General features: G+C 41.2%; 1 protein-coding gene across 1 annotated transcript in view; it reads left to right on the top strand.

Annotated features, from left to right (window-relative positions):
* The first annotated feature begins 5,938 nt into the window (after positions 1-5,938).
* The window catches only part of LOC135494363 (uncharacterized), a 44,395-nt gene continuing 25,877 nt past the window's right edge, over positions 5,939-24,456 (top strand). The window contains exons 1-18 of the mRNA XM_064782281.1: positions 5,939-5,984; positions 10,490-10,574; positions 11,122-11,142; positions 11,399-11,677; positions 12,217-12,432; positions 12,800-12,850; positions 13,236-13,496; positions 13,975-14,049; positions 14,505-14,789; positions 15,244-15,270; positions 16,318-16,561; positions 17,172-17,491; positions 18,073-19,206; positions 19,602-19,621; positions 20,611-20,704; positions 21,005-21,085; positions 23,268-23,381; positions 23,816-23,920. Of these exons, the coding sequence (XP_064638351.1) occupies positions 10,508-10,574; positions 11,122-11,142; positions 11,399-11,677; positions 12,217-12,432; positions 12,800-12,850; positions 13,236-13,496; positions 13,975-14,049; positions 14,505-14,789; positions 15,244-15,270; positions 16,318-16,561; positions 17,172-17,491; positions 18,073-19,206; positions 19,602-19,621; positions 20,611-20,704; positions 21,005-21,085; positions 23,268-23,381; positions 23,816-23,920 (3,394 nt within the window). The 5' untranslated portion in view covers positions 5,939-5,984; positions 10,490-10,507. The remainder of the gene's footprint in view (positions 5,985-10,489; positions 10,575-11,121; positions 11,143-11,398; positions 11,678-12,216; positions 12,433-12,799; positions 12,851-13,235; positions 13,497-13,974; positions 14,050-14,504; positions 14,790-15,243; positions 15,271-16,317; positions 16,562-17,171; positions 17,492-18,072; positions 19,207-19,601; positions 19,622-20,610; positions 20,705-21,004; positions 21,086-23,267; positions 23,382-23,815; positions 23,921-24,456) is intronic.

Here is a 24,456-nt window from a genome sequence, read left to right as displayed (position 1 = left end):
AGAGATGAATTTGCGAATTTTTTTGATCCACAAAGAAAGAAAAACTTGCCAAGAATCCATGTTGGCAACATTTTGAATTTACAATTTGCCAGGAATAATGCAAATTCTTCTATTGATTGGCTGGATTATGAAGTGTTCAAATTTCCATCAGGCTGTAAATATTCAACTCTTTCATTGGAAGAGGAAATTCCCATGATCAATCTTGTGTACCAGCAGATGTATCCAAATATTGAAGCAACAGGCGAAAGTATTACATCGAGTGAAGTTGTCCAGAAATTTGGATCATTATACATTGCTGGGGAAAGGTATGGCTCTAAAATGGAAAACAGGACATTGAGATCTGCTCGAGTTGTTGCTGCGTGGGTGCATACTGATGATGGTTCAGTTCAATTCAGACCATGTAGAGTGAACTTCTACTTTTCTCATGCTGTTACTTTGAATGGAATCCGAAAGCAACATTACTTTGCTGCTGTGTCATGGTACAGAGAATCCGAGAACAAGGAGCAAATCAGTCAAGCATGTCAGATATGGTGTTGTAAACGTTTTGAGTTCGGAGGCTCGATTTCCTTTCTGCCAATTCAGAGAATACTCTGTCGGTTTGCGTATGCTGGCCTTGATGCTGATTCTATGGCTATCACTTTCATACCGCGCCATATATCTTCATGATTATGTTAAGATTAATTGTAATGCATAGCTGGTACATTTTTATATACATGTACACTCATGGTCAAAAGTTTATGGACACTAGATTTTGCACATTTTCTCAAAAACGGCTTATCCTATTGAACCCAAATTTTCGCCAATGGTGGAGAATCTTCTTGGCTATCGAATGACGTGATAGTTGATATCAGGACCAATTGCATAACAAAGTTATTACATAATTTTGAGAAGTATAAATCTTGCATCATACAGATAACAATGCTAAGACTTTCTGTGAAGAAAGTTTTTGAAAATATCACTTACTTTTCATGATATATCAAAATATCAAAATTTTGAGATTCTGAAAATTTTGAGATTTAAAAAAATCCATCAACCAAAAAGTGAAAAATAGATGCCTCTCAAAATTATGTAATAACTTTGTTATGCAATTGGTCCTGATATCAACTATCACGTCATTCAATAGCCGAGAAGATTCTCCACCATTGGCGAAAATTTGGGTTTGGCCATCTTCAGGTGGCTAATATACACAGTAAGGGCACTGGGTAATGTCATGACATTACCCACTAAATATTATCCACGCACAAGCGTGAATCATTCCGACGTACTATGATTCAGACCCTTGGTGGCGACTTTGTGTAACTTTATCTTGCCTGCCTTGCTGCTGCCTATATTGTCCCTTTAATATTGCCAATTGTCCTTTAAGGAGTTCATTATGTTACACATCACGTCCGAGAGCACACTTAATCTCAATCTCGTTCCGTGTTTTCTAAACTTCAGGAACAGTTTCTGTGAGAAGAAAATGCATATAGTATATAGTATATAGTAACCAGTGATTTACAGCTGCGCTGTTGTACTGATCGAGTTCAGATGACCACATCATCAGTTTCGTTCCGAAGTAGACCCTCTACGCTATGACGTTTGAGTGCATCTTTTGTGCACTCTCTTACGCTAAGAACGAGGTGATTCTGGTAAGATCCAAATCGAATTACTTTACAAGCTAAACGCAAAGACTGACACTGGGTTATACCCTCCCGAACAATGGATCGGCCAAGTCAGGGTGAGAACAAATAACCAATCAGACTTCCTTTACTGATGTACAAGAACACACCAGGCAATGTCCATGCATGGATCTATGACGGGGATTAATCATCAACGTCCCATCCATGGATGGATGATGGAGAATCCCCGCCATAGATCCATGGATGGATGATGGAGAATCCCCGCCATAGATCCATGGATGGATGATGGAGAATCCCCGCCATAGATCGATTGATGGAACCCATGGTCGTTTCTACCTTGGGCCCATCACTGATCCATGGATGGAATCAGTTATAATTTGTTTCGACACGTCATCAACGAATTTACATGATAGAATTGGTGAATTATTCTTATTTTCAGAATCGGTGAACTACGTTTGTAGGCCCTACTTTTCTGCATACGTTAATTTTATGGGACCCACCGTCATCAGGCCTATGATGGAACTCCAATCGGATCGTTCAAGGGCCACCAGTGGATCTACCATGAGGCTGTCATAGAATCTACAAAATGTATGATGGGGTCCATGTGTAAAGCGTGGTTTCTGACAGTCATCACTAATCTATCCATGGGCCCATCAATGATCCATGCATGAACACTTTTGCCTGTAAATACTCAATCACCGTGCAACATTTTTTCATATTTTTTCTTCTCATTTTCTTTTCTTTATGTCCACTATAAAGCAGTGACAATTTTTTCATGATATGTCAGTTCACACTCTGAGTATTTTCTATCAGTAATCCTATCAGGGGATCAGTTTGTTATGTGCAAAGCGATAAACATACCTCCCTTTTACATGCTTTTTACCTTACACCAAGCCACTAAATGCCAAAGTGAACAATAAAGGATGGACATCTTACATATAGCGGACCAACTTCAACTTTTACACCGTTCACCCAAATTCTCTTAAACTGGCCGCTCAATGCCAAAGTGGACTATAAAGGATGGACATCTTACATATAGCGGACCAACTTCAACTTTTACACCGTTCACCCAAATTCTCTTAAACTGGCCGCTCAATGCCAAAAAGAACAAAAAAAGGATGGGCATAGCGGACCAACTTCAACTTTTAAACCGTTCACCCAAATTCTCTTAAATTGGCCGCTGAATGCCAAAGTGGACAATAAAGGATGGACATCTTACATATAGCGGACCAACTTCAACTTTTACACCGTTCACCCAAATTCTCTTAAACTGGCCGCTCAATGCCAAAGTGGACAATAAAGGATGGACATCTTAAAGCGGGCAGGCTTCCGCTTTTAGCCTTACGACCAATTCTTTCAAACAGGCCGCTCAATGCCAAAGTGGACAATAAAGGATGGACATCTTAAAGCGGGCAGGCTTCCGCTTTTAGCCTTACGACCAATTCTTTCAAACAGGCCACTGAATGCCAAAGTGAACAACAAAAGATGGACATCTTAAAGCGGGCAGGCTTCCGCTTTTAGCCTTACGACCAATTCTTTCAAACAGGCCACTGAATGCCAAAGTGAACAACAAAAGATGGACATCTTAAAGCGGGCAGGCTTCCGCTTTTAGCCTTACGACCAATTCTTTCAAACAGGCCACTGAATGCCAAAGTGGACAACAAAAGATGGACATCTTAAAGCGGGCAGGCTTCCGCTTTTAGCCTTACGACCAATTCTTTCAAACAGGCCACTGAATGCCAAAGTGGACAACAAAAGATGGACATCTTAAAGCGGGCAGGCTTCCGCTTTTAGCCTTACGACCAATTCTTTCAAACAGGCCACTGAATGCCAAAATTGACAATAAAGGAACAACTCTTTCAGTGCCAGATATAATTTTGAAATGATACCCTAGAGTGCCAGATATTGTTGTATTATGACGGACTTTGTAAAATAAAATTGAAATAGAATTAAACAAGCTATATCCATGAAACATATTTTATCTTCTTTGTCTCTAGCTGCTACCCCTTCCAATTACAATTCAGTAATACTTTCTTTCTCAATGGTAAACATTGAAACACTCACCAGGACAGAGGGGAACTTTGCCCTTTGTGCAAAAGTATCGCGAATCGCGCCTATTTTCTCTTTTTTGACAAACTACATTTCTTCTGTTTATGCTTTTTCCCAGCACTAGCAGGAAACATAGCCCTTGTGTGGACCTTGTAGCCACCTGAGAGCCTGCCTGGGGGGCATCGGCATCGGCATTGGCACAGGCTGAATCGGCACAAATTTCAGCTACTTCCTCTGCAGTCAACTTAATAAGGCCCCATAAAATAGTCATTATTTTATCATCCTTTCCATCAGACAAAAGTGACGAGGGAGGGCGCTTTCATTTTATTTCATTTTTTAGCCGCAACATACAGTACATTCAACCATCATATGGAGAATCCCCTCTTGGTATCGTCGATCGTCAGCGAGCTAGGCCTCGCGATATCATTTACGCGGGAAGCCTTGGCGGGAATGGACGTGCGTGTGGCATTGCGCAGTGGAATATGAGGGACGGGAGGGCAGTGTCTGCTACCGGGCTACGAAGTAGGCTTAGTATTCTAGCCTATATATAAAAACTAATAGCATTTTGGATATCACAGGACGTCTGCTAACGAAATACTGTAACGCCGTCGGTGAAATTCAACAAAAAACATATTTAAAAAAAAATTATTTTTTTTGATCCGGGCCGATTTCGTCATGCGCGCGGGATGATAAACTAGTGATTTTTTATGGGGCCTTATTTCGTTACCTCTTCTTGCCTCCGTTATTGATGACGTCATCCCACAATGCACCTGGCGCCAAATTATCGTCTGCCAGAGTTCAGAGAACCAATGATTGGCGAGACACCTCGTGGTAGGAATATAAACTAAAAAAAACGTCGATCGTGGTCTTTTGGCACGCAAGTGATGGGATGCAAAAACGTTGTTCGAGACGTCCTTTGGCACAGTGGACAGACGTTGCGTTTGACCCCTTACAACCCAATTCTTTCAAACAGGCCACTGAATGCTAAAATGGACAATAAAGGATGGTCATCTTAAAGCGGGCAGCCTTTCCCTTCAACAGCTCGCGACCCATTCTATCAAACTGGCCGCTGAATGCCTGCCAAAGTTGACAATAAAGATAGACATCTTAAAGCGGACAGCCTTCGATCCCCTTTCACACCTTAAACCCAATACTATCAAACAGGCCGCTGAATGCCAAAGTGGACAATAAAGGATAGACATCTTACACCTTCACACCTTGCAACCCAATTTTATCAAACAGGCCGCTGAATGCCAAAGTGGATAATAACCGGCGGACGCGGATAGACCTTACAACCCAATTAAACAGAGGCAACTGAATGCCAAATAAAGGGCTGCAAAAAAGGTCCTCGATCACAAACATACCTTTGCACGTATCAAATATGACCATATAGGTGCAGCATCTGCATTTAATTGGTACTTTAGTTTGGGTAAAAAAAATCGATAAGACACCAGTTGTGTAGTTGAAACTAGTTGTTGCTCGCCATGAAACATAGTTCGTTCGATACAAAGGCCTGGTCTTTCACAATCGTCTGCCACGCATGCCACAATGCACGGTGCAACGCACGCGTCCCTGGTCGACTGGTGGCGACGAGTAACAAGACTGCCCACCGCAACCGATGTCTTTCCAAATCGCAAGTGGTTAAAATCCGTCGAGAGCTTATCACTTTCACAGGCTCGTCTGAGCGGTTTATAATTGCCTAGCCTGAACTACATTATTTTATCCAACTCGTGTTGCATGTAAAAACAAATAGAGGCGCGGATCCAGGACTTTTCGCACGGTTGGGGCTCCCCAAGAGGAAACTAAGAAGGCCGTATGTGCGATTTCCAAGCAGCTCAGCAATAAGCAGGACGGCGTTTCCCCCAAAATGTTTTTAAAAAACTTGAATTTAGATGCGATTTTGAAGAGCATCAGCATCATAGGGGTCGAAATTTTTGCTTTTTGGCGCCATTTCTATGAATTTTTATTTTCGATTATCAGGAACGACCCCCCCCCCCCCCCCCGCCCCTCCTCTGGATGCAATTGTCTAAACTGTATTTCTTATCTCTTCAATTTCACTCGGCGTCATGTCAATATGATAACCTAAACCCACTGATGACGAATGTTTGTGTACATACCTGAGATCGATAGGCCCTCGCCGGTAATGAGATACAATTATATAGAGGCTGGTCATTAATATTGTGAAGGAGGGGCCAGGTGTATCCACCACAGTGCGGTGAACAATCTAGTGACTCCTGACCGCGGATATCTATATTCTTCATCCATGTATTTTATAGAGTAACTCCTCACAAAGGATAAATCAAGGAGTAAAAAAAGGTAGGGCAGCAAAAAAGGAGGGCATGAGAACTTGATTTATGGGCCTATTTTGTTAGTTCAAAATTTAAAATAAGTAAATGACCAATTAATTTGTAAATATATACAGAACATGCATGTTAACTGTGATTGCATGTAGGACACAGAATATCATTTGTAAAAAATAAAGTACATGCTAAGTTTTATCGCGCTTGCTTTTACAATATCTGCAATACGACCATGTTTATCACTAGGTCAAACATCTTGCAAAACCACACGTAAATGGTCTCAATGAAAAATGATATCATATTGCCAAACACTGATTCCATCAGCACACTCTATACTTTTCATTGCACTGATGACAAATTGCACGACTTGGGTCAAGGCAATAAAGTTTTGCATCAAGAGATATCTTTCTTTCGGTGGTCGCTATGCCTCTGAATTGCTATTTTCATTAAGAATTCTGGGGGGATTTGTAAGTTGAAGGTCCATTTTGCAAACGCGTGGGTACAGCTGTGCATGGGGTGTCGATTAAAAAAAATTTTTTTTTACAATGTCACATCCCGTACAGTGTGACAAGTAAAGCCCTATTAGGCTCACTTTCAAAGGTTATTTTCCCCTGATTATTGTGAAAAAAATATCGCGAGAATAAAAATGTTGTATCAGCTAATTTCCCACATCATCAGGTTAAAACCTCGGGGAACGCAGAATCGCGCTCTGAAATTAACAACTGTACTCGGGTGCGTTCACATCATACGATGCAAAAGAATTGTGTATATCCGGTGGGCTATAAAAAACGAGTCACTACTAAATAGTATATCGGGTGGGCTATGAAGAAAATGACGCACCAACAGTTAGTGTAGTATATCTAAAAAAGTCTAACCAGCGACGTTTTGAGATCTAGAATTTCTGGGATAAAATCATAGTGTGACAATTTTTTGTGATCAGTAGAAATTCCTTGTGCAGAACTGAAAATCGTGCTCTTTCCCGGAGAGCATTACTGAAGTGGAGTCATGAAAATCGGATTCCGGAACGTCTGCAAATTCGATGCTTCTTTTCGATTCGAATTTGAATCAAAACTTAATCAAATGTGCCGAGTTTTGTATTTTCACCGCCCACGAAAATGTTCTTTTTTAGTTCCTGTAGAGCAAAAAGACAACGCAGTTACAGTTACAATCACATAATCAACCTCCATTTATATGTTCAGGAAAATGCGGAGATGGCTAATATTCCCAGCTCAGTGTGTTATCTCCTTCCATAGTCTCGATCAGTACAGGATGATAATCAGAGGATGGCCATTACGTTCTCATGCAGTGTTTATCTCTTTGTGTTTATCTCCCTCCATAGCTTCAGGACAAGACCAAAATGAGAGGCTGGCTAATATTCTCAGTATCTAATCTCCCTCCATAGGTTTTGGACAGGAGCAGAATGAGAGGACGGCAAAAATTATCAGTATCTAATCTTCCTTCATATGGTCAGGACAGGACCAGAACGAGAGGATGGCTAATATTCTCAGTATCTAATCACCCTCCATTAGCTCAGGACAGGACCAGAATGAGAGGATGGCTAATATTCTCAGTATCTAATCTCCCTCCATTAGCTCGTGACAAGACCAAAATCAGAGGCTGGCTAATATTCTCAGTATCTAATCTCCCTGCATTGGCTCAGGGCAAGACGAGAATGAGAGGGTGGCTAATATTCTCAGTATCTAATCTCCCTCCATTAGCTCAGGACAAGACCAGAATGAGAGGATGGCTAATATTCTCAGTATCTAATTTCCCTTCATTAGCTCAGGACAAGACCAAAATGAGAGGCTGGCTAATATTCTCAGTATCTAATCTCCCTCCATAGGCTCAGGACAAGACCAGAAAGAGAGGATGGCTAGTATTCTCAGTATCTAATCTCCCTCCATAAGTTTTTGGACAGGACAGGAGTGAGAGAAAGGCAAAAATTATCAGTATCTTATCTCCTTCCATAGACTCAAGACAGGACCAGAATGAGAGGCTGATAATATTCTCAGTATCTAATCTCCCTTCATAGACTCAGGACAGGACCAAAATGATAGGATGGCAAATATTCTCCGTATCTATAATATCCCTCCATAGACTCGGAACAGGACCAGAATGAGAGGGTGGCTAATATTCTCCGTATCTATAATCTCCCTCCATTGGCTCAAGACAGGACCAGAATGAGAGGATGGCTAGTATTCTCAGTATCTAATCTCCCTCCATAGGTTTTGGACAGGACAGGAGTGAGAGAAAGGCAAAAATTATCAGTATCTTATCTCTTTCCATAGACTCAAGACAGGACCAGAATGAGAGGCTGATAATATTCTCAGTATCTAATCTCCCTTCATAGACTCGGGACAGGACCAGAATGAGAGGGTGGCTAATATTCTCCGTATCTATAATCTCCCTCCATTGGCTCAAGACAGGCCCAGAATGAGATTATGGCTAATATTCTCAGTATCTAATCTCCCTCCATATGTTCGTGAAAGGACCATAATGAGAGTCTGGCTAATATTCTTAGTATCTTATCTCTCTCTATTGGTTCAAGACAAGACCAGAATAAGATGGTGGCTAATATTCTCAGTATTTAATCTCCCTCCATAGGTTCAGGACAGGACCAGAATGAGAATCTGGTTTAATATTTTCAGTATCTAATCACCCTCCATAGGTTCAGGACAAGACCAGAATGAGAGGTTGGCTAATATTCTCAGTATCTAATCTCCCTCTGTAGGCTCGGGGCAGGACCAGAATGAGATGATAGCTAATGTTCTTTCAATAGGCTCAGGACAAGACCATAATGAGAGGATGGCTAATATTTTCAGAATCGATAATCTCCCTCCATAGACTCGGGACAGGCCAGGATGAGAGGGTGGCTAATATTCTCAGTATCAAATCTCCCTCCATAGACTCGGGACAAGACCAGAATGAGAGGATGGCTAATATTCTCAGAATCTATAATCTCCCTCCATAGACTCGGGACAGGCCAGAATGAGAGGGTGGCTAATATTCTCAGTATCTAATCTCCCTCCATAGCCTCGGGACAGGACTAGAATGAGAGTCTGGCTATATAATATTCTTAGTATCTTATCTCCCTCTATAGGCTCGGGACAGGACCAGAATGAGAGGATGGCAAATATTATCAGTATCTAATCTCCATCCACAGGTTTGAGACAAGACCAGAATGTGAGGGTGGCTGATATTCTCCGTATCTATAATCTCCCTCCATAGACTCGGGACAGGACCATAATGAGAGTCTGGCTAGTATTCTTAGTATCTGATCTCCCTCCATAGGCGCGGGGCAGGACCAGAATGAGAGGATGGCTATATATTCTCAGAATCTGTAATCTCCCTCCATAGACTCGGGACAGGACCAGAATGAGAGGGTGGCTAATATTCTCAGTATCTCATCTCCCTCCATAGGCTTGAAACAGGACCAGAATGAGAGGCTGTCTAATTTTTATAATCAGGATGAAATTAGAGGGGCCAAAAAATGCTCCGAACAATTTTGATCTTATTCTTTACATTTATCTGGTAACCGAAAACCCGCCCCCTCCTTTACGGGAACTTCAACATTTCTCGCACATTAGAGAACATGGATACAAAATATAATTTGGGTTTTTCCCTTAAAATTTATGAATCTATCTTTTATAGTTTAAGTTTCAGACAAAAAATAAACTACAAGTCGAAATTTACTGTATCTGTCTCTAACAGATATTCGTGACTGTGATCTTGGCCATTTCCTGAACATTGACTGGCTCTTGTGCAAAAAGTACTGAAGACAATTGCATGTATTTACACAATGACTCTCCACAATGTTTTAATCAATATGACAAATTTCAGTCGAATACCTATTGGTAACGCCTGTCCAATCGAAACGCTGTTTATGTACCCGACGAATTTGCTATTGAAGAAGTTCAGTTTATAAAGATCGCGGATATCCCGTTTTCTTTAGTAACGTCCCTGAGCCAAAGAGAGTGTAATATACTGCGAGTCATTTTTTTGGTATGACAAATAATTATGCCGTGGAACTATAAACGCACCGCTCATGCAATCCTGCATCGAATCACCTGAAGCGAATGTCGTTTTGGGGACGAAAGTCCGGTCAGCATTTTTTTAGGCTACTCAGATGTTTGCGATTGCATTTTATCGAAATTCACCAAATTAATATTGAGGACATGCAGCATAAGGTAGTATGCCATTATTCAGAAAAATATTTAATGCGTTAGATTTGCACTTCTAGACATTTTGGCGCAAAAATTAAATTAACCAATTGAATAATGCAAAGTCCGACTTGCATATTCAATTTTGGTACGTAACAAAAAGTCTCAATGCAAGATGTGAAAAATTTTAAGCAAGAGCTAACAGAAGACCTACCCATATCGTTGTGTGTGCCCATCTACTCATAAATTAGAATAGTTATCAACCCTAAAGAGTTGATACACAACACAGGGCCACAGTGAAAGGGCTTTATACAGGGTCAGTGGTAAATACTCGGAAGAACCTTTATCTCTCTTTCGACAGGTACAGGGCAGGGCCGCAATGCGAGGGTGGCTACTACTCCTCCTGGTGATACTCACCGTCTTGGTGATGATAAGTCACGTAGATGGTAAGTCTTGGCGTTTATCTTCCGGTTATCAATAATTTTGCTGCCGAGTGATCTCGATTTTGCCAGCTGTCTGTCGTGTGATGTTGAGCTAAATTGGATTTTGGTGTCTTATCTGACAATTTTCTCTTGAAGATTACCCAGGGATACACGACAGCTATACTATCAGTAGTCTCTTAAATGTAAAATAACACACTATTGCTATTTGGCGTTCGGAAACATGTTCAAAACACAAAACTGTTTGATGACAGATATAATTGTACAATTGCAAGGGTTAGGATGTCTTCGCTATCAAAGTACTCAGGATCAGTGCGCGCGCACACATCGACATGTAGCAAAGGTTTTCGGAGTACTGTTGACTACTACAAAATGCCATCTTCAAACCTGCCCGCGACCAAACACATTGTGGTTGGATTTGTTACAGCCGGACTATGCGAACAAACCCAGTGAAGCCTCCCTCATTGGAAATTATTGTGTCGCAGTTTTTGACGCTTTCCATTTTGGCCACTTTTGTTATATTCGCGACCCAACTTTATTTCGTTTGTTTTAGGTGCGACGAAGAAGAAGTCGCGTAAGTACTTGACGTATAATATAGCCCGAATGTGACGTTGCATTTCATGTGGGGATACAATGTAAAATTGTGTTCGCTTTCGGCTTGGCGAGTGAAACCTTTCATTGAGCTGAATTCCAGACTCACGCGTATCGACAAGCCGGTCGATGTAACTATCTAAACGTTGACTCAACTGATAGTAGTGATCAGAGCTTCCATTTTACTTCACTCATATTTTTCAAGACGATGTCCTACAACTTTTATAAATTTCACACAGCTTCCACAAAAGTTGCCAAAAAATCAGCGGCCAAGAAATCAACAGCAAAAGGGAAAAAAGGTTCAGCCAAGAAAGAAGCGGCAAAGAAAGGCAAGAAGAAGTCTCCATCGAAAAAGTCAAAGAAAAGTAAGAAAGGGAAGGAAAAGGCGGGTAAAGGGAAGACGGGAGGTGGCAAGAAGGGCTCCGGGAAAGCAAAGGGTGGAAAGAGCAAAGGGAATGGCACCAAGAGCAAAGGGAATGGCACCAAGAGCGAAGGAAATAGTACAAAGAACAGCCAAGGTAAAAAGAGCGGTAATTATAAGGCAACATGCAACATTGAGTTGCCTTACTTGTAATGCAAACTGTACACGACCTGGTTGCTTTTTGTGATGAAGAATGCCCTTAGTCTATCCCAACGTCTAACATCATTAATATACATGTAGTATCGAAATGACGCGAATATGGTTAAATGTAATATGTGTACATATAAAATCTTATAACTGTTATTGTACACCAGCTGAGCTATACGATAGTGCTTAATTAGTTTCTGTAAATGGAAATGTTGAACTCCTGGCAGATAACGACTAATAGTTTAACTGCTAGAACAAAATGATTCCAACTGATCCATTTGAGTAGTATTCTATAATATCATTGACATGACATGATGATATGCATAGCAACTGGCGATGGACGCGTACATATATTTTTTTGCGACGGATCAATGTCGAGCAATTCCGAACTCGAAGCATTAATCTCTACCCTTTTAACGTCAAAAGAAGAAATGGAATTCGAGTTTGACAGTGATCCGTTACCCGAATTTTCTCACCGCTTGTTTTCAGGGTGCGCTAAGACAGTAGTGATTGTGGTTGACCCAGCAACTATCAAGAAACTGCCAGCGATCGTCAGTTACTTCAGTGCAGATTACGTCGTCACGCAACCGAAAGGGGATTACATGAATGCCGTCAAGAAGGTCAGCGATGCCAAGGTGTTTACAGCCAAAGGGTCAACTGATTGGTTGAACATCGCCATAAAGATTGAGAGGGCGACTTGCCGAAGTATGTACACATCTCATCTTTGATCAGTCCCTGCCAGATCCGATAAAGCATGATGCAAAAATATGGTTTGGCCGAAAAAAAGGTGAACTTGTTCGTAAAAGGTTCTCTGGGTTTTAATTATATAATTATTTATTCAGCATATAACACGGGTAACCATGACGTAACATGAGATTTAAGATAATTTCACCAAATCAGACCAATTTTAGCAGGGCTCTGATTGAGCGTATTTTTGGATGACAGCAGGCGTGCTATGGGAGGATGCGATATTTGGAGATTAGAATGAAGTCTTTTAAACGACTCTGATTAGAAGGAATGCATGCGCGTTGATGCCAACGACACGTTTCATCCAAGTCCATGCTCGTTTCAGCAAAGAAGAAGCAGAAGAAAGGAAAAGGCAAGAAGAAAAAGGGCATCAGTGGTAAGTTCAGAATTAGCATAAATAATAAGCATATCATCAATTATGGATTAGAATCCCTAATTCAGTCATTCTGAGTATGACCTACTAGTTATAGAAGACATGGGGCTATTTCGACAACTGATGTGGGCCATGGTATAAAAATTAGAGAAACGAATTCCTTCCTTGAAGGATTAGTTTTCGGGGTCATCTTAGCAACATAGTTGTGGTATCATATCGTGACTCAAACATTCATTTACTGCAAGGCATCACAAGTTTATTCTTCTAAAATAAGGAAATCCGAATTATAGCTACACAAAATAGTATAACATCACTGATACACGACGTACATTGTTACGAAATTCGATTTATTTTTTCAAGTAGATTCAGTAGATATATGTTTATACAGGTCTAAGTCAGATGCTCTACCCATTCGCTCCCACCAAGGGCAATATGGTCCTGATGGGGGTGCATGCTATTGGAATCTCCAAGACCATTAAATCCATCGTGTCGAGTGGCAAGTGCCGGGACTGGTGCGCAGCAGACATGGGATGTGTTTCGGTGGACTTTAATGGCGACATGAAAACCTGTGTCGGCCATCTCACACAATCATCACAATTATCGACCAAGGCGAAGAAGCATTGGACAGTGGCACAGTACCTGAAACGCGGTATGTACATGTATATAAGTTTTTGGCGCAGTTCTAGAATTTTGTTTCCAGTGACGGTGTCATCCAATTTTGGTGTTGACCGAGTTCAGGCCGAGTCTGACGCAAACGGCAAAATATTGTTGATGGTCGTAGGCAAAGGGGGGTGACCAGGGCCCTGCCCAGGTGCCCCCAATGGATGATCCGGGACAATTTTCTGGTCGATATAATGATAACGATAAATTAAACAAATGATTAAAACGTGTCATCCCGTGCACAATCTAGTGTATGTATTCCGAGAACTCTAAAAAGTGTCATACCAGGTAGAAGATGGTTTTGGTAGGTGAAAGGGCCGCTTAGTTATTGATGGCATACCATGACGATGAAAAGTTTCCATACTGAGTACATAAAGGAGAAAAATATCTCAAGCGGCGGACTAAAACAATGCACGGATATACCCATAGAAAATATCGAACCTTACCACGGTCTGAATTTTCTTCAGGTCACGTGGGTACTATGCCGGAACTGAAAGACAAGAAGAAAGGCAAGAAGGGGAAAGGTCAACCGAATGGCATAAGTAGGTACCATTCAGATCTGTTGCATTGTAAAAGGCAAAGTCTCTTGGAGTAATTCGCACTGAATAGCCAAGCCAGACTTATTCCTGAGCTGCCAAGCCCAAGCCGAGAAGGCAGGCCATTCCGCCGTGGACATTTCCATGCAATCATTATCATGCATTTCTACTTTTTATCTGTACCCTGTCTCGTTCAGAAACCCTTATAGGGTTTCAGCCAAGATTTTTAGGAAAATGAAAGATTCTCAGGAAAATTAAAAAAATTCCACAATGTAGCGTTTGCCAAAAATATTTTTGGAAGCTCAAAAGCCTGTATTTTTTATACGTGACAGACCACCAAAGTTTGACAAGCGGAATGCAATTGCAATGATTTTACGAGTCACAGTTAGGCCCCACACCTGCCAGACCTCGGGTCTTGTTCAATTTTCTGTCTCAGAGAAATATTTTCATCTTTCCTTCAGAGCCGTTCCCGTTCGCACCAAGCAAGGGGAACATGATCCTGATCGGAGTACACGCCGTGGGGATCTCCAGCAAAGTGAAGGGCATGCTGACCAGCAAGACGTGCAGAGACTGGTGCTCTACCAACAAAAACTGCTTCGGTGTTGACTTCAATGCCGATCAGAAGACATGTACATCACACTTGACGGTGTACCTGAAAAAGCACCCGTCCCGCGGGCGGGTGAGGTCAAATTTATCTACGGCGGACCAACATTGGACCGTGGCTCAGTATTACAAGGCAGGAAGGGGTAAGCCAATTCAATCATGCCTTCACCAAAAATAATTTCACTATTTCATCAAAAACATGTCGGCTCGCTTATATATTTTAGGCTATATCCCAGTTCCGATCGTTTTTTTAAAGCGAGGAAGTGATCTGACCTCGTTACGGGCGTAGCTAGAGGCTCACAGAAAACACATTTGGCATGCATCGGTTCTATAAGTTTCCAAAGCATTGAAAAGCGTCCAGTTCTTATCGGATTCTGCTAAAAATGAAGATCAACTATGTTACCTTTGCAAAAGTCCTGGCTACAATTCCAAATGAACTGATTCAATAAAGAATATTCCTCCTCATTTGTATAGAACGCCAAGGCGTCTGGCGGTTAACATTATAAGTTTAACACTGCTGATTGGATTTTGCAAAGGTTTGATCTACATTGTATGATTAACTTCCTGCACAGCATTTCTCATTGTTTTCATCGTTAGGTGGCACTCTACCAACCATAAGCGAAGGTGAGTAAATTTTTTTACAAGGGTCTCATTCGGCGAATGTCACTGCATATCTAATGTAAATGTTTAGCAATACATGGTAGTTAACACAAAAGCTTCCCGCAAACAAGCTATTTTTTATTGCCACAGCACGATATCGCAGCACTGATCGCAGAGTCTCCCGCGAAGATCAATTTATTTTGAAGACCAAATAGATTGCTGGCCGTTTATTATGGTTCTCAGTGTGTTTCTCTGTTTATGCATTTATGAAATTACATGAGATGATACTGGATCCACTCACCAATAGGATTCCAAGCCCGACAATACCCTATTTCTACTACCGCCTCGATGGGTGGAGTCTAAACAACCGGGCATAGTAGGCCTTTCGCAGCCAAAAAAGGGGTCGGGATATCTTGTCTTTGTTTCTTCCAATTGGTCTTTAATTGTAACATGAAATGTTCCGCTGTATAGTCATGACTATTCATGAAGATTACGTTGTTAACTCTTGAATAGATATCCCACCCCTTTTATGGCTGCGAAAGGCCTACTATTGCGTTCGGCTAGACTCTTCCCATCGAGGCGGTACAAATCGAGTATTGTCGGGCTTGGGATCTTATTTGCGAGTGGATCCAGTATTACAAATGACAAGCAATCATTTTTGCTCAATCATGTCCTCATTTCATTAATCCAAGACTACATGTACTTAATGAAAGTATTATAATCTATTACGAATTCAATTTTTATATTATGGTTCCTTTTATAGACTGTTGATTCTAACAAAAACTCTCAATGCAATTTTCTTTTTCGATTGTCATTGATTCTTAGAAGAACAATCAGTTCTCTCGTAAGGGAGAACTGGAAGGCTAATTCCGAAGGTTTTTCATGTATTGCCTTTTATATAATTGCCTTTTGGCGGTCTAGTTTGGGGCCTCTATGCCTCTGTGAAAACCTTTACCAAGAGTTGCCTCAGTACTACTCGATCAATAAAGCATTATGACGTCGTTCCATATTGCATGATGCATGTACATGTAGTTTATTAACTTTTTTACAAATTATCATTTCTTCAACTAGCTGATACTAAGCACCTGTCCGCCACGGTGTACTTGACCCTGGACAGCTCCGACAAGACTGGTTCCACGGGGTTCGACTTCACCAAGTCTCTCGTCAAGACACTTCTTCGTGCTTTCCCTCTCGGCCCCGGCGGGTTGTCTCTCTACGTTATCGCCCACTTGGGATCAAAACAACCAGTCAAAGTGTTCAAGTTTGACACGAAGGAGGACTTGCCGAAATACATTCGGCAGGTGGAACAGTTGAGGTAGGCAACATGTAGTTGTTTATTGCTTATTTATGATTATGTACACTTTGTTCGATTCAGTAAACTGTCACAGCTGGCTTAATCATAGGACACTCTTTCCTCCAAACTACTATTTCTATTGCCAGTAGCCTGGCGAAAAGGCAGTTTGTACCCTTCATTCAAATAGCCGGCGGTTAACAAAACGGCCTCGTCGGAACGAGGTACCCGCGAGCCTCGAACATTCGACCTTCCCGTTCACGGAGGCGGACGCCTTTTAACCACTGAGCCATCGGGATCGGTAATTCTAATTAACTGCTGATATTTAAATCAACATCGTTGACCCAATAACACATTATCGGACATGCAAGTTATGTCCAGTCACTCAAACGGGGTCATCCCCATGTTCCCCAAGTTCTGTGTTATCCAGAAGATCGGCTTTGTTCCCCAGGTTCCCCAAATTCAATAAAATTACCATTGGTGCTATATCTGAAATGGAAATATCTGAAATGAAAAATGAGAGCGATGATGTCTTGGTTGTGGTAGGAGCCAGAGTTTGGGCCAGTGCAGAAGTTTGAACTGTCACATAATCGACAGCCACCGCCTGCGAATCACCCGTACTGTATATTTGCAGTTACAAGAAGGCGGAGTCTAACGAAAAGAATCTGTTTAAAAGACTAGACGACTTGTCCAAACAACCGAGTAACAAGCCTTGCCAGGTGATTGGGATGACGGGTGGCTATGATTACCCCGACAGGACGAGTGAGAGGGATGCGTTCAATGCTATCAGATCAATCAAGAATCGAGTCAGCGATAAAAAGTCTATGAACATCTTCTACGCAACGGTCGGTGAGAAGAAAAAGACTGAAGAGTGGGCAGGCAACAATATACCTGTTGTCTCTGATGTGTCTCGTCAAGGCATTGTGAGCAAAATTTGGCAGTTGTGTGGGCGGCGTAAGTAAAATTTGCCTTGAAACTATAGGATCCTAGTTCTCTCGTTCCTGTCACATGGAATTCTACACGTACGAGCATGATAAAAAACATTGATGATGCATACGGGGTAAAAAACATCTGAACTGTCTGACATCGGGATAAATCACAACTGGTCAATTTTCTTAGCCGAAATATTGCCATATGTCACCTTGAGCACTTGTATCGGCCGTTCAAGGGGTAAAAGTTCTGCTTTTTGCCAAAAAGACGTCGGCCATATGTTGGCGAAAACTGTGTCATACCATGTGGAAAATCAAGTCATCGAGTCGCCGACGGTGGAGCACCGTCACACCGCCGCAACAAGGATTGATGGTCACACGATGTAATCAACGGCCTCCAGTGTGTGTTTATTTGGCAGGAGTTGCAAGTAAAACAAGAATAGACCCAGAGTAGGCTACCTGCATTTGTATGCTATTTGAAATCCGCTCAGCATAAATATTCACTGTGGGTACAGCAATAATAAGCAGTAGTGCAGACCCATTCTACTTACTCTTTAACAGAACGATGTACGTGACGAGCCATTTACATTTTGTTCTCTATTTTAGGTCCACCAGCACCAAGGGTCACATCCAAGGGAAAGCCCATGATAGGAAAGAATCTGAAAGATGCTGCCAACATGTGCATTAACGCAGAGGGCCGGCGTGAGAAGTGCAAATTAGTTCGTTCAGCCAAATCCAAGGACAAAAAACACGGCATAATCACTGAGAAAAAAGTACATGGTATTATCACCAAAAAAGGAAAATCAAAGAAAGGAGCCGCAAAAAAGGGTGAAAAAGGAAATAAGGGTGGGAAAGGAGAGAAGAAAGACAAAGGAAAGACAAGTAAAAAAGGTGGGGGAAAGAAAGATAGTAAGGCGAAAGGTACGAAAAAAGGTGACAAAGGGAAAGCTACCAAAAAAGGTGATAAGGGGAAAGCTGGAAAAAAGGGTGATAAGGGGAAAGCTGGAAAAAAGGATGGTAAAGGGGAAACTGGAAAAAAGGGTGACAAGGGGAAAGCTGGAAAAAAGGGTGGTAAGGGGAAAACTGGAAAAAAGGGTGATAAGGGGAAAGCTGGGGAAAAGGGTGATAAAGGGAAAGCGAAAAAGAAAGGTAGTGAGGGGTCAGCAAAGAAAAAGGGTGGTAAGAAAGTAACCAAAGGCACCAAGGGGAAAAAAGGATTGAAGAGATCCAAAAGGTCAATCTTGCTAAGGTATAGAAGAGCAGCTTCGAAAAAGGATAAAGCGAAAAAGAAGAAGGGAAAGGCTAAGAAAGATACCAAGAAATCCGGTAAAAAGAAAGCTGGTAAAGAGAAGAAAAAGACTACTAAAAAGGGAAAAGGGAAAAAGTCTGAGAAGGGGAAAAAAGGCGGAAGTAAAACAAAGAAAGGTGGAAAGAAAGAGAAGAAATCGACTAAAGGCAAGAAAGCTACTGGGAAGAAGGTCAAGGGTGCGAAGACCAAGAAGGCCGGCGAGAAGGATAAGAAGTCTGGTGGGAAGGATAAGAAGTCTGGAGGGAAGGATAAGAAGGCTGGAGGGAAGGATAAGAAGGCTGGAGGGAAGGATAAGAAGGCTGGAGGAAAGGATAAGAAGGGAGCAGGGAAAGATAAGAAGGCTGGAGGAAAGGATAAGAAGGCAGCGGGGAAAGGAAGCAAAGGAAAAGATAAGAAATCTGACGAGAAATGTGCCGGTGACGACAAAGCAAGTAAGTTCGCCCAAATCGACTACCAATTCTAAGACAACACTTCAGATAGTGAGATTAAAATAGATTACGAGAACGACTTAAACATAATATGTATTCAGAGTGGTTCGATAATGCCTTCTTTAAGAAACGATTTGACGCATATATCCAGATTTGAAACTCAAGTAAATTATTGATATTAGATCATTTTGAATATGACTGTCCAACTATCGGGAGAATATGAAAAAGGTATTTCAAACCGTAAAGTGGGCCAAGGTTTGAAAAAGGACTTCGAAAATGGCCCGCTGGGGGAAAGTTACCGAATTAAATCTAAACATCTCTCGGGGCGTCGGAGCAGCTATTCGAATATTTGAAGGTTTATTCAAATGATTTTGATGTTCGTTGGTTTCTTTTTTCAGTTACAATGAACCCATGTCTGGTAAGTCAACTCTATGCGAAGTCATTGTAAACATTTGGTTGAACGAAAGGTGCATTTAAGAACTTTCATTTCATTGGCCTGCGAGGAATTGTTCATCGCAATAGCGTTGAAAATTCGTAAGGACAATAAACATGTTGACAACAAACATGTGTGACAACCCTGAAAAAACCGCTTTGAAAAATTTGACGGAAAACGGCTGAGTACTAAAATAGATACAGCAGGTTATAGGACTGGTGATCATGATCATTGGGCTCGTTTTGACAAGCAACAGAGCGGGAAACCAGTCAACAGCTTCACTACAATCCAATTAAATGTCAGACAACAAATTGTATCTCTTTGTAACGTTCAACGTAAAGGCAAGGAATTTAGGTAAAAATCCTAACGGGAAAACTCCGAACTGTAAAAATCCTAAGGGGAAAAATCCTAACGGGAAAAATTCCAAAAAATCTTCCCGGAGGTAAAAATCCGAAAATTTATGATTTTTTCAGAATTTTTTTCTTTTCAAATATTCTGAGATATTTGGAATATTTTGAGATTTTTGGAAATATTTTTGCTATCTTTCATCAATTTTGGAATGTATTTGTTGAACTTTTTTCGTCTGAAATTATATTTGATAAAAATTCATTTATAAGTTTTTGGATCGTTAATTACCTACCTGAACATTATTTGGATTCATCCCGTTAGGATTTTTCCCTCAGGATTTATACCGTTAGAATTTTTACCTCGAACCAAAGGCAACTTGTAACAGTGGAGCGCTTTGCACAAAACCCAGTATGTGCTTAAGATTGTATCTATTGGTAAACCCGGTCGTGGACCAGAAACGTCATGACTTTTTGAGGCCACTGACAGAAAGGAAATCGGTCGTTAATATTCCAACCAACTTTTATCATGAATAATGCTGTAGTTATTCAAAAATTACAATGTATATTTTCTCTCGACAACTTGTATTTTATGTCATGTTTTCAGCTCTAGGCGTCTACATTTTTCAGAAAAAGACTTGCAGTATCGGAATGATTTGTCGCCTGGTGGCAGCAAAGGGTTGTAAGGAAGAGCGCTGTAAGATGGTGCCAACGTGTAAAAAAGGTATGTGTGTTGATGAGGTTGAGGTAAAAGTTATTTTTGACACTTATATCGGATTTGGATGAATACGATGCAACATTAAAATCCAATTAATTCTGAACAACCATGTTGTAGATGCGATCCTTGGTGATACCGGCAAGAGGTCAGAGATTGAATCGTATCCTGATGTTACGCGTACTCGAGGCTACTTGCCGGGAAGTGCCTCGCTTTTGTTTGTACACTGAGTGTCATGGCATTGGGAGTCGGTGAAATTAAACTCTGAGGAACAAAATGTATCTTGGTAAACAAATCGTTTATTTTCAGAATGCCGTGTGCCACGATGTCGCCAGAAGTGCAGTGAATACGAGCATGATACCGACGGATGTCAGCTCTGTGCATGTAAAAGTGAGCTCTCATCGATACACAATACGTTTTTTGCCTCTCGACCCAGTTGGAAGGTGTTTCGAGGGGGTCGATTTTATGAAGATTTGCCCTGATAACGATTTGATTTGACAGTAGAACAATGGGAATTGGGCCTAGATGCGGGAGGGCCGATTTCTTCTAACTGCAATGTAAAGGGCCAAACACGTACTAATGATATAGCATAAACTATAAGATGCTGTCAAAAGCAGTTGCAATGTTAAGGACGAGTCCCTGTACGTCAAAGCAGATACGGTATTTTACAGTTTCAATGAGGCAGATACTCATCGATCATGAACCCATACCTGAGCCATCCAGCTACGTGTCACTCTAATGTTGTAATTTAACGTAGCAGACCTCCCATTTACTCTAATAGCATTCCGCGATAATGAGGTCACTGCAGCTGCTGCCCTCTATTTCCCCATCGCTGAATTACAAGCAATGTCGGACAAACATGCGGTTTCGTAATGGATTCAGGCTTTATAACTAGGGCAGTTAGATTCAATCTGGCACATGTCCGAGTGTTGGAAATACTACATAATTGTTCTGAATATTTCTCTCTCTGACTCTATGGTATCATTCATGCTAAAAACAATGCAGGGTCAAATATAATTGACTTTGAAATAAGCTCAAATGCGTAGAAATAAGTGTCGATGTCCGACTGTCACGTGACTAAAACGTCATCAATATCTTATTCAAATGACCTTGTGACCTATAAATAATAACGTCGCGGAATGCTATTTCGCACGCCCAACGTCCACTGTAGTAAGCTAGTGTATGTGTACATTTTGGAAGGCCCACGACGGGAGTAAGTTTCTTCAGGCCAATACTTGATTGACCAGCAGCGTCCATGGCAATATAGAAGGCCTAAAAATTACCCCATTACGGGCCTAGATATGTGCACTATGAAAAAATCAGGCTTGACGTTAGGAGTGAGAAACAAGGGTATATAAAGTGCCTACATGTGGATGTATTGCTGTAGAAATTAGAATAAAGAACCGCCGCGGTATCACTGAAGTGGACCTCGTCCTGTCGCCGCCTGACCATGTACACATGTAAACTCTAGGCCTTTTTGCTTTCCCGCGGCGGTGGCCACTTCTTCCAGTTTATGGCAGAGGGTATTGTTATGGTTCCTGGTTCTTTCAGAACAGGAACCATATTGTGTTTGGTCATGGTGTCTGTCTGTGTGTGTGTGTGTCTGTGTGTGTGTGTGTCTGTGTGTGTGTGTGTCTGTCCAGTCTTATGACTGTCACAGCTCAGTTAAAATGAGGGTTAGAGGTCTAGAAACAGTTCCTACCCCTAGGTTTGTGGACACTAGCAATCTAATGAGCCCATCATTGTCAACTTACGACACGGGGATCATGGTGAAATTGACATTTTGAGATGTGAGATTTTGTCTGTCACACTTTTCAGATGCGAATATCTCTGTCCCTATTCAAGTTAGAAGTTTGGAAACAAGGTCTACCCTAGGTTATTGATGTGCCTGATTTCAATGAGTGCATCAAATTCAATCTCAGTTATCAGGGTCATGGTGATATTGATATATCGAATTTGATATTTTGAGATATCTTGACATCTGAGTAAGTTAGCAATGTGCAACCAAGTCTAGGTAATGTGTAGTTATCAAAGAGTTAAATGACATGAAAATGTACAGTGTCAGGCATTTGGATCATTAAGATATCATGAGATTTTCATATATCAATTTTGATAATTTGAACTATCTCGGTCTGTGGGAGGAGTAGAGTCATGGAACCTTCACCTATGCCCAGGTTATTGAGGTTGCCCATTCAGGTTATGCAATGACCTTGAAGGTCAGAGGTCAAGGTCAAGGTCAAATCAGTATGCCACGTCATTAGAGGAATAACGTTGAAAACAATTTGGAGACGTCTTTTCTGCCGTCATGTGGTGCCACCTGTTACCCTGATATGGTCTATTCGAATCAAAAACTGATGTCGATAAAACGGTTCCGCATCGTGCCACACCGTTTTCAGTGTGAACACTTAATACGAATTAAGGTTTAAATTCAATTCGAATTAAAACTAGTGTCAACAGAACTTTATTTCAACATTCAGCACATCGGGAACCATCAGACATTTACAATGTCATCTTGTTGATGTTTTGTATCTCATGGCCACATTCCTCGCTCATGTTTTTTCTCTTGTTTCAGTTCCACTGCTCGGCCCAATTGGCTGTCCGGGCTTGGTCGGCGACTACCTAATGATTCCAATAATCAAAGGGCTGTGTCCACAGGGCCTAAAAAACATTGGAAAATGCTGTAGGAGTAAGTGTCTGATTCCTTCGGCATAGTTGAGTTCTGCATACTCTTTAGATTCACTGCTTTAAGACCGGTTTTAAATATCCAATCAAAGCTAAATATTAAGCGCAGCTCAATTATCACTTGTCAATGCAAAATTTAAGAACAATACACTTTACCTAAAAAGCTAAAAACAAAATAGGGGAAGAGCTTTTGAAAAAATTAGGAATTTAAAAAGAAAAGGTGAATTGCTCAGCGTATTTTGAAAGATCCCTGCATATACGTATATTGCATTTGTAATATCCATCCAGTGCATTTGTAATATCCATCCAGTGCATTTTGGCCATCTTGTTTTTCGTCAATAAAAAATACTTTACATAAAAAGGTGAAGATATTATTCACAGTATAGTTCGACGCCACTCCACATGTTCAACAAAGCTTGTTTTCGCCTGCTCTTACAGAGAGATTGAAGATAGGGATTCAACGAGTGTCATACAGCCTACGTATCCGGGACGGTGAGAGAGCTTGCACTGGGGGTTTCGCCAGAATGGATGGCCTGTGTCAAGGTAGGATACACTTGACTCATTTCGAGTCAAAATCTACTCGCCTTCCTATATTATCAATCAGATGCTGCTGTCGATTCACTGCAGGGCAGGGACTTTTCAATTTTGAGTTATGAACATTATCGTGTCTTCGTATGATTTACATTGGTACATATGCTATATCTTGGAATTTGAAAATACATCTGATGGTTTTTCGGCCAACACAGTTATGCAACCCGTAGAGGATTTTCAGCGAAGTTTCAGCGAAGAGATTTTCACGATCTCAAAAACCATGTTGGGCTTTTCTTTTACGATGAAAAGAACTCTAAGGGGTGCAATGAAACCTGTAGTGTTGGCCGAAAAACTATTTATGGTTTTTCCGAAGCTCTATTTCTAAGAAGAGAGAGAGTTTAATGATAAGTATTCGATATGACAGAGGAAGAATAAATGGGGTCGCGAATAAACTGATGTAGCGCATTTATTTGTTCAGTGCTTGTATTGCATTAATTGTTTCCAACAGAAGAGGCGACATTGAATGATTATCAAAACGTTATATTGTG

This window comes from Lineus longissimus, chromosome 10 (assembly GCF_910592395.1).
Source record: "Lineus longissimus chromosome 10, tnLinLong1.2, whole genome shotgun sequence".
Classification (NCBI taxonomy): Eukaryota; Metazoa; Nemertea; class Pilidiophora; order Heteronemertea; family Lineidae; genus Lineus; species Lineus longissimus.
This window is presented reverse-complemented; position numbering and strand designations above follow the sequence as displayed.